This window comes from Chelonia mydas, chromosome 8 (assembly GCF_015237465.2).
Source record: "Chelonia mydas isolate rCheMyd1 chromosome 8, rCheMyd1.pri.v2, whole genome shotgun sequence".
Classification (NCBI taxonomy): domain Eukaryota; kingdom Metazoa; phylum Chordata; order Testudines; family Cheloniidae; genus Chelonia; species Chelonia mydas.
In genome coordinates this window covers 76880047-76891222 of record NC_057854.1, presented here as the reverse complement: position 1 = coordinate 76891222, position 11176 = coordinate 76880047, and the positions used below count along the sequence as shown (strand labels likewise).

At 42.1% G+C, this 11176-nt stretch overlaps 1 protein-coding gene across 17 annotated transcripts in view; it reads right to left on the bottom strand.

The window, feature by feature from the left end:
* Positions 1-1195: 1195 nt before the first annotated feature.
* The window catches only part of ODF2L (outer dense fiber of sperm tails 2 like), a 48116-nt gene continuing 38135 nt past the window's right edge, over positions 1196-11176 (bottom strand). For 16 of the 17 annotated variants that reach the window (XM_043521017.1, XM_043521022.1, XM_043521014.1 and 13 more), the window contains 2 exons: positions 9824-9949; positions 1196-2123 (listed from right to left, as the gene is read on the bottom strand). In XM_043521017.1, the coding sequence (XP_043376952.1) occupies positions 1995-2123; positions 9824-9949 (255 nt within the window). In that variant the 3' untranslated portion in view covers positions 1196-1994. Of the gene's footprint in view, positions 2124-9823; positions 9952-11176 lie in introns of those variants that run through there. The other variant, XM_043521020.1, reaches the window with a different exon arrangement.

Below are 11176 nucleotides of genomic sequence, written 5' to 3'. Positions count from 1 at the left end.
CTCAACATGTACTTGCCAGGTATGGGGCCTGCCGCCCTAGGGGACATGAGGGCAGGACAGGGCCCAGGAGGCCCCAGCTTAGATTCCCCACCCCCGACAGGCAGCCCGGCTCCTTGGTCTCTCCATCCCCTGCCAGGAACTGACTCTCTCCCTTTCCCTCTTCCTCTCTCTTCGCCCCTCACGCTCCCAGCCCAGGCAGCGTATTTATCCATCCCTATTTAAAGTGCTCTGGGCTCTGTCGGAAATCAGATGACCTTTTCCTGGACGTATTTCTTGGCTTAATAGCTCCTGCTGGGTGGGGGAGGGAGGGAGGGGTCGCTGCTCCTGCCACGAAGGGGACTCGGGACCGGGCTGCGTTTTATAAGCTGCCCAGCAGGCTCTGAGAAGAAGCAAAGTGTCTCCAAAACGGTTTGGGAGTTGGCCGGGCGCGGCTCAGCTTGGCTTGGCCCTGTGCAAACGCGTATCTGTCTCCACTCCAGATCCAGACAGCCCTGTAAGGTTGTATCTGCATCTGCTCAACTACCCGCAAAAATGGTCTACCGATATGAAGCGGATAGCCGCGTATTTATAGGGCTCTAATTATTGCATTAAGGTAAAGACAAAAGGTTCAGGTTTTTCTAATTTCCTGGATAGCAGAGGATAGGTTAAAAGCAATTTACTGGAAATTCTTAAACCATTTATCAAATAAGAAGCCTACACTTACTACAGTGACCTTCATGTGGTTTAATTGGACTCTGCTAGGCTTTTAAAAGTAAACTTGGTACTGGATTCAAGATTTTACTTCTGCATATCTTGATGTTTCTTCATTCATGATTTTTTAAAAAGATTATGATGGTTCAGTATCACTAAACAGGTAAATTCTGAATGGTGGAGGAAAATATTAAACCTAATCAAAAGAAAATTTAGTGTTAGTTTAAGGCAGGCAACCAAAAAGTTGTAATAGAAAGTACTGTGCTCGTGACACAATAATCAAATATACTTAAATAGTTTTCTTTAAAAAAAAAAAAAAAAAACAAAAAACACGTAGAGTGTAAACCAACAGAATACTACTTCATATACCATTAGCTTGTTGATATGGATACCTAATTGCAAATTAAAAAAGGAAACACTGATGCACCAATAAATATTTCATTGCTAGTAGTCTGTTATATATTGAGAAAAGATTATAGTTAAAACATGTGCATGTAAAACAAAATAAGAAACGTCAGTTATATTTTTATATAAAAAGGACATTTATAGGATATTTAATATACATTTAAAATTTATATATTGAGATGTTTAGATGTTATCTGAAACGGTTATCCTTTAAAAACTATATCACAATTCTGTCAGAATATTTTATATTATGGCTATAGAAAACCAATTTACATAATCAGGATTTTCCTTCATTCTGGCCCCAGTTCAGCTAGGTACTTAGGCATGTGGTTTGTTTTAGGCACATGAGTAATCCATTGACTTCAAATGAATTACTAATGTGCTTAATATTAGGGATATTCTTAAATACCTTGTTGAATTGGGGCCATTATCAGGAGGATTGTCACCACATTTAGTGCCTCCATATAATAATTTGAATGGATTTTCTTTCAATTATAAATTACACTTACAAAATATTAAGAATAGTATTTCTATTACTATCATGGTAGCTGGAATGCAAATTGAATCCAGTGAGATTTTTACAGCAACGGAAGTACAGTGAATAACAGGAACGCATATCTTTCATGGAGACTGCGCAGTTTTTCCCTCACTATTGTTCAAGAAATGCAGATTAGTAATGCCATGTAAACATTCAGAACATGATTAGACAGTGTATACACATCAGGGTAGGCTCAATTCTGAAAAACTTGGGAGTGAGAGTTTTGCTATGAAGCCCTAATGACACAGGGTTCAATCCAGCAAAGTGTCCTCAACTTCCATTGACTTCACTGAGAGTTAAGGACACCCAATAAGGACAGAATCTTGTCAGGTGCTATTTAAAGTATTCTAAATTAAAGAAATCAGCCAAACATTGTTACATATGAGTTTTTCAAGAACTGTACATAATTGTGGATGCGGTGGTTCTGGTTTTCTGATTTTTGTAGATTGTGCTCTAATTCTTTCAAACATACTTCCTGATGTTTCTCACTCTAAAGAAAAAGAGAGAAAGGGGATGCAAGTTAGAAATAAAATACAAAATAAAAATACAGTAAGACTAGCACTTCAAGTTTATAACCCTGTCTGTCATTCCCTAAAATTTTAGCCAACTCCACACAAACGCAAGACCTTCAAAATGATCCCAAAAGCTTGAACCTATACATTATGTCTCCTGAGCCCAAATTGATCTGTTTGTATAACTTTATACTCTTAAAAAAGGACACTAGTCCTGGGATAGCCTTTACAGCAACTGTCAAACGTTTTGCATTTCCATCATTAAACATTTGTGGCACCTTAATTCCAATACGAACTCAAAACTCACATGCTTATTTTTTTAAATGAGAACGTCTGTTACTGATCTTTAATGCAGCCTGATTTTTGTTGCCTATGTTACCCTTTAAAATAAAGGGTGAATGATAACACCATTTACTTGTTTATTAGATCCATACACGGTAAATCGCAGATTATTGTTTATGTAACAAATTACCATTTTTTGGATTCTCTTTTATGCCTATCATAACAAGATTTCAGATGTAAGTTACTTAAAATAACATTTTTCTTAAATTTTTTAGTCAATTATAACATTTAGATTTAATTCTAACATTAGATGAAATAATCAGGTTAAAATGAGCTAAAGAAAAAATTACCTTCTTGAGCCCTCCCCTGTTTCCAGCATCATTCTAACAGGAATAGAACAATTTGATTTTTGTTTTTCCTTTCCATATATATTCCCAATTTTATGGGTATGTAACTGGAGAAGGTGAGCAATGTATACGTTTTGTGTTTGTTCAGAATAAAACCTCCCCTCAGGCATAAATAATTCTCTTTTCATATTTATTTTGAACTGGTGCCTAAATACTTCTAGAATGAAACCACTGAAAAATGTACTACAGACCTGATACAAAGGTATCAGAGAGATTCTGCTAAAAAATAATAGCAATGACTTGTAGTCCTTATCTAAAAGGTTTCAGACCCAGGTGGGAGATTTGGAAGTGGAGTTGCAAGATAAAATAATTTAGAATGCATGGGAAAGTCTCTGGTCATGTGACTCAAATTCTTTTATAAAGCTAAGTGAGTTGTAATAAATCCATGCTTTGAGGCCTGACTACGTTCCCATTGACCTCAATGTCAGAACTCCCACTGGTTTCAACAGAAGCAGGATCAGGCTCATAAAAATGAAGACGTCCATAGGTATCATGGATAGATTTTTAGAGGTACCTTTCAAAATGGGAAAAAACAAAAAAGGGAACAAGAACACCCTGCCCAAAATAGAAATGCCAAAGGGGGGGGGGGGAAGGAAGAGGAGGAACACTGGCAATGTTGGAAATAAGTTATAAAAACAGCTAACAGAACATCTTGAATATCCTTATTTGAAGCAGCCACAAAAGAAACTCATGTCTTCCTTGTTAACACTCAGGTAGGGGGCTGAAATCTGTGGTCCTCTCCCATGGGTGGATATACCCCCCTCTGTTGGGGAGTGATATCTTTTCTCACTCAGGAGGTTCCCCTGGAATTATTCTACTAATGCTTTCTTCCAGCCTCAAAGTGGCACAGGGTCATCCCTGTGCCTTCACACTTGGCTCTATAATCATCCCATGCCCCTCAGAATATTTGGCTGTGTAGTTCCAACACTACTCCCATGGGCTCCCCACAGATTCAGCATTAATTTGCTTGCCAAAATCCTATATATTTCCAGGAGATCTGATACTACTTCTGCAATTGCCCCTCTGGATCATGCCTTCACAGCTGTAGATCCTTGACTACTGTAGAGGGGATCAGGAAAGGGACAGAATGATCTCATTCCAAGGCCGAGATCTGTCAGATACCACTTACTCTAGCCACTGAGGCAGAGGAGTCAATATAGCCCTCAATTCTTACTCAGGTAAACTTATACTGACTTCACTGGCTAATCTGACCAATGTCCAGCTCAGCTGCTTGAACCATGTACCAGGTGGAGATTTGTTCCTTCATTTCTCCATGCTATTGGGAAAAAAAGATACACAGCAAGAGAAAACAAAAGCAGAAGAGAGTAAAAACGTAAGGCTATGGGAAAACAATTATGCATTGCTTCATAGAAAATCCTTTACGAACTAGAGTCCACAAACAAAGAAAAAAACAAACAACAAAGTCATTTGAAATGTTAAAAACTCCCCTATTCTAGTGCAGGGGTCAGCAACCTTTCAGAAGTGGTGTGCCGAGTCTTCATTTATTCAATTTAAATTAAGGTTTTGCGTGCCAGTAATACATTTTAATGTTTTTAGAAGGTCTCTTTCTATAAGTCTATAATATGTAACCAAACTATTGTTGTATGTAAAGTAAATAAGGTTTTTAAAATGTTTAAGAAGCTTCAATTAAATTAAAATGCAGAGCCCCCGGTACTGGTGGCCAGGACCCGGGCCGTGTGAGTGCCACTGAAGATCAGCTATATAGTGGAATCCTGATTAATTGGGACTGAGGCCAGATTGCATAATCAAAAATTTGGATAAATCAAGAGAATGGGCAAGGCTCCAGCTGTCTGCTCCAGAAGTGGCAGGGCTGACAACCCGAACCCCGCTACCCAGTTCAGTTAATATGGAGAGCCAAATAATGGAGGCGTGGACAAATGGGGTTCTATTGCATTGTTTTGTAAGAATAACATACATGCCTCTATAAGGTGCTTATGGATATTTTTAGTAAAAGTAATGGACAGGTCACGGGCCATAAACAAAAATTCACTGGTACCACTGCTCAGGCCGTCTGTGGGGCCAGCGGCACCAGCTACTGGTTGGGCAGTCCCCAGGGCCGACAGCTGGGTGATGCCGAGCAGCAGCTGGCGCGGCTGGCTCCTGGACCACCCAGCAGCAGCCACTGTGGCTGACTGCAGAACTGCCCGAGCAGCAGGCTGTGGGGACGCTCCAGCAGTGGCCAGTGTGGCTGTCCTGGTGCTGCCAGCAACAGACTAGGAAGCTCCTACTCCCTCTGAGCCTGATCTCCCACTTAATCTCATCTCCACACCCACCCCCTTTTCTCTCACTGCCTTCCAGCCTTATAGCTCCTGCTAATGAGGCTAGCAGGTGTGGTCAGTTATCAGGCAAAGATAGGGAGGTTCACCCAGCCCCAATCAGGGAGAATGTATTGGGGCTGTAGTGGCAGGAGCTGATTAAGGGCTTCTGTGGCAGCACACTGCCACAGGTAGAAAAGGGTGTCAGCAGACTGAAGCTGACACCAAGACCGACACCAAGAGACAGAGATGCTATGCAGGGCAGGCTGCTTCTCCCTGCCAGGGATGGAGTTAGCTGGGCTGATTAGTATTTGTACCTTAAACTTTCCTTGGCAGCCTTTGTAAGTAAGACTCATGAGTGTAGGTCTTTTATCGTTTCTACCCTGTATTCTAGTGCTTTGTACTTTTGAGGAACAAACAAATAATGCTTCATTTGGAAGACACTTTCTATGTCACTGCAAACTTACATTACTACATTTCCCTGAAGGAAACCTCTTACAGGTACCAAAAATGAGTTGGGCCTGGGTGATTACTATGCTTGGTAAAAAGGGGTTGCAGCCCAGAGATCCAGTTTAGGAATTGTTGGACCGAGTGGTTCTACCTGGAGCGAGGTGCAGAAAGCCAGACCTGTCACCTAAAAGGTGTATTTGAGAGGAACTAAAATAAGTTAAAGGCGCAGCTTGCCCTGTAGCCATGACAGGATTAGCAGTTTCCACAGAAAAATCTTAAACTCTCAAGAATCCAGCCCTCAAAGAGCCAGCAAAGAGTCAACATTACTCCTGGGGGGGAATTCTGCACCACTGCACGTGCACAGAATTCATGTACCCAACAGATTTCTTTGCTTCCGTGCAGAAAAATGACTTCTGATAGGGAAGCCGCAAGAACAGTCATGCACCCCTCCCCAGCAGCCCAGGTGTGTCGTTTCGGAGAGGTAAATCGCTGCTGGGAGGGGGTATTTGGGGACCTACTGGCCATTGGCTCCTACCAGAGCCGGGCTTAGCTGCTAGCCTTGGCTGGGCTGGGAGAGGACGGGACTTACTCTTCCTCCCAAAGAGAAGCCATGTCCAGGTCAGATAGGAACCTCCCCCAGCTATAGAAAGCTCCACCCTCTGGCTTCCTGCCCCCATCACTCCTCAGCCATGGGGGGAGGGGTGATTGTACAGGGAGCTGCTCCCCCATCCATGCAACTCCCATGCATCCAGAACCCCCATACCCAGATTTCCCTGCCAAGCCCCACCCCTCCCTGGCTCACCTACTGAGCCTCTCCTCCCTGGCTCCGGACTCCCAACCCTGCATCCAGACCCCACCCCCACCGAGACCCCTCTACACTTAAACCCCACCTTGATGAGCCCCACCCCCTACACCTGGACCTCCACTCCACCAAGCCCCACTCCCCCAACACCTGGATCCGCCTGCTCAGACACCGCCACCAAACCCTATCCCCCCACACCCAGACCCCCCTTGCTGAGCCCTAACTACCTTCATCTTGACCCTGACTACACAAGGATGAACATGGAGCCAAAAAAAAAGCTAACTTTGTTCTCTGTCTCAAACTTGGAAATCTCTAACAGACTTCACAGAAATATCCAAAGTAGCATAAGAAACTAAATTTTCCCTACAATACTGCTTATCTTTGTCAGCGATGTGCCTTTCCATTCTTATTTTATCATTTCTATCCATTGTAAATTGTTTTTTATTTTATTAGAATTGTTTTGATGTGTCTTTAATTATGTGATAATGGCCATCAGTTTTGGGCTCCCCCCCCCTCCACAAGCTTCTAGAGAGTTTAAAAAACGTCCTGTGAATCTTAAACCAGAGTTCATGCTAGAAGGAGAAAAAGACCAGTTCAGAATGTAAGAAGAATCCCTAGCTCTAGGTGATCAGGTGTAGCCAGAGTTCCTTTTGACCATATACCACCTTCAATTTAGCTGGAATTCATCTCTTCCCCCCGCCCTGCACAAAAAAAAAATGTCTATGAAGATTTATGTAATGTTCATCCATCTCATGAAGGATATGAGAGAAAAATGAATTTTTTTTTTAAATTAAGGGGGAAACATTTGTTACCTTTGTGGTGTTTATGTGGCCGTTGGCCAAAAATACCATTTCATCAACATTCTTCTCAGAGATAAGAAACATCTCTTTCAGGAGAGCTTCGACCTCCCCTTCTCTGACCAAAGGTTACTTGAGATTTTTAATCATAGAAATTAATCAGTCAGAAAGAATAATTTCTTTCTAAGCAAAAGATTTAATAAATATGATTAATTAGACACAGTCCAATTCAATCTCCAACTTTACTGAACTCTGGGGGGAAAAAAGACAAGACAATCCATTCTGCTTGTAGTAGTAAAAGTTTGCTCTGAACATCTGTCTGAAGTAGACCTAAATGAAAGGACACCAAAGGCCCAATTCTGATTTGACACCACTTTTACACTAGTGTATCTAATGACTACAGTTAAGTTAAACCTGATGTACTGCAGGGTCAGAATCAGGCCCCGGGTCTCTAAAAACGTATGTATCTCTTTGCGTACTGTTGTCTCTAGCCTGATGCCATGAACTCAAGGGCCAACATTTTCTATTTGGATACCTAAAGTTAAACACCTGGGATGCAATTTTCAAAGAGTAGAGGATTTAGACATGCCTTCCATTAACAATAATGGAAAATGTGTTGAAATCCCCAAGATTGCTTTGAAAATCTCCACCTAAATTCATACTTTGGCACCTAAATAGCTAGCCTGATTTTCAAAAGGTGCCAAGCCCACAATACCTTCTTGAAATGGGGCCCTGATAGGGTAAGTACCAATGTGCCACACCTAGGATCTGCAAGTGCTTGAAACCTTTGAAAATCAGGGCACTTATTTAGATTCCTATATAAGGCTATGGGTGCCTAACTTTAAGCACTCATGTTTGAAAATTTTGGCACAGATTCCTGGTAAGATCAGATTCTTTTACCAGCTCAGAAATACATTTATCCACTTCACTAAGTAGGTATGGACTTGCTACCAATTTGTTTGTGCCCAGGTGAGCCTTTAGAATAAGGAGTAGCCCTAAGGGAGGTTACTAAGGGGTCTTAGCAGAGTAAACAATCCTGCACTAATGTAGGAAGATGGATTAACTATCCTAGAGATCTTTTCCTAACCTGTCATCTATAATTCTGTGCACAAAATATGCAGTCTTTCTGATAGCTTTATGCTTAACTGAATTATGTGAACTGACTTTTTGCCCCAAACTATGTACAAGTTCATTTAGAAATATATTCATATATTTAAAATACTTTAGCATATGTAGAGATTAAATTAACTAAGAAGTTTATGATCAGTGTTAGTAAAGACCACACCACACGATCCATTGTCTACAGCCAAGCTCTAAGATACAACCGCTTTTGCTCCAACCCCTCAGACAGAGACAAACACCTACAAGATCTCTATCAAGCGTTCTTACAACTACAATACCCACCTGCTGAAGTGAAGAAACAAATTGAGAGCCAGAAGAGTACCCAGAAGTCACCTACTACAGGACAGGCCTAACAAAGAAAGTAACAGAACGCCACTAGCCGTCACCTTCAGCCCCCAACTAAAACCTCTCCAGCACATCATCAAAGATCTACAACCTGGGGGGTAGGGATAGCCCAGTGGTTTGAGCATTGGCCTGCTAAACCTCAGGTTGTGAGTTCAATCCTTAACGGGGCATTTAAGGCTCTGGGCCAAAAACTGGGGATTGAGCAGGGGGTTGGACTAGATGACCTCCTGAGGTCCCTTCCAACCCTAATATTCTATGATTTTATCCTGCAGGACGATCCCTCACTCTCACAGATCTTGGGAGACAGGACAGTCCTCGCTTACAAACAGCCCCCCAACCTGAAGCAAATACTCACCAGCAACCACACACCACACAACAAAAAACACTAACCCAGGAACCTATCCTTGCAACAAAGACCATTGCCAATTCTGTCCACATATCTATTCAAGGGACACCATCATAGGATTAATCACATCAACCACACTATCAGAGGCTCGTTCACCTACACATCTACCAATGTGATATATGCCATCATGTGCCAGCAATGCCCCTCTCCCATGTACATTGGCCAAACTGGACAGTCTCTACCCAAAAGAATAAATGGACACAAATCAGATGTCAAGAATTATAACATTCAAAAACCAGTCAGAGAACTCTTCAACCTCCCTGGACACTCAATTACAGACCTAAAACTCGCACTTATTCACCAAAAAAACCCTGCAAAAACAGACTCCAATGAGAAACTGCAGAACTGGAATTAATCTGCAAACTGGACACCATTAAATTAGGCTTGAATAAAGACTGGGAGTGGATGAGTCATTACACTAACTAAAAACTATTTCCCCATGCTAATTTTCTCCCTACTGTTACTCACACCTTCTTGTCAACTGTTCGAAATGGGCCATCTTGATTATCACTACAAAAGTTATTTTTCTCCTGCTGATAATAGCCCACCTTAATTGATTGGTATCGTTAAGAGTTGGTATGGCAATCCCCATTTTTTCATGTTATATTTATATCTTCCTACTGTATTTTCCACTGCATGCATCTGATGAAGTAGGCTTTGGCCCACAAAAGCTTATGCTCAAATAAATTTGTTAGTCTCGAAGGTGCCACAAGTACTCCTCATTCTTTCTGCTGATACAGACTAACATGGCTACCACTCTCAAACCTGTCAGGAAAGAGATAGATACTCACATTGTTTAATTTGCAGACAAGTCGCTTTTGCTCCTCTCGTCTCTCTCTCAATTCAGTTTCCAGAGCCAATATTTTTGTCTGAAGAGCTCTCTCCTTGGATGAATTTTTTTCCACCACTTCAGACTCCTGTGATGTAATGAAAGAACAAAAAGCTATATACACCTCTACCCCAATATAACGCGACCCAATAGAACACAAATTCAGATCTAACGCAGTAAAGCAGTGCTCTGGGGGGTGGGTCTGTGCGCTCCGGCAGATCAGCGCGTCTGGCTCCGACACGCTGCTCTAAACGGCATGTTAAGGGTGCCGGGCTGGGGCTGAGGTGTTGGATAAGGGGCAGAGGGGGTTGGATGGTTCGGAGGTTCTGGGGGTGGGGCGGTCAAGGGACAGGGAACGGGGGGCATTGGACAGGGCGTGGGAGTCCCGGGGGGCCTGTCAGGAGATGGGGGTGTGGATAGGGGTAGGGGCAGTCAGGGGACAGGGAGCAGGGGGGTTGGGTAGGGGGTGGGGGTCTCTGGAGCGGGGGTTATAGGCGGGGGGTCTCTGGAGGGGGTAGTCAGGGGACAAGGAGCGGGGGAGTTGGATGGGTCGGGGGTTCTAAGGTGTCAGTCAGGGTGGGAAGTGACTTAATAACGGAAATGCTCGAAGCCAAAGCAAGTTCGATATAACGTGGTTTCACCTATAACGCGGTAAGATTTTTTGGCTCCCGAGGACCACGTTATATCGAGGTAGCGATGTAGTTACATATAGACCTGCATTTGAAGCCCAAAACAACAAATAATTATTTTAAACTATTTTATGCTACAATTGATCGTCTCTTCCATATTTGCTGGTTATAATCCTCCCTCTGTTCCCCACCAATTATCTTGAGCACACATGGAATACATTCTGATTTAAAATTAAATAAGTTGTCTCATAGGAAAATACTGTCCGAATGATTAATGGGGGGGAAAAAAAAGTCTGACTCATCTGTGAATATGTCCTGAACTGAGACTTATTCAGAATATGTCAGTATTACTAGAATATGAGAACAATCATACAACTATAGGTTCTACTTTACTTATAGTTAATTTAATGGCGACATTATCACTTCAGATATATATTTTCTGATTGTATTGCAATAGTTACTTGTGATGTAAGTTCTAACACTTCTTCACCTATTTGTTTTATTACTTGAAATCTATCTTTTCTGTTCATGACCACACAAAAACTTGTACATTTTGAGTGTGGAAAGCCCTCTTCTAACATTAGAAAGACTCAGTAACAAAGTCCTAGTGGGCTGCACATTCAAAAGGAAAATGAAAAAAGGCAAGCTGAAGCTTTTGATCAGAAACTCTGTCACTTCTGCACATT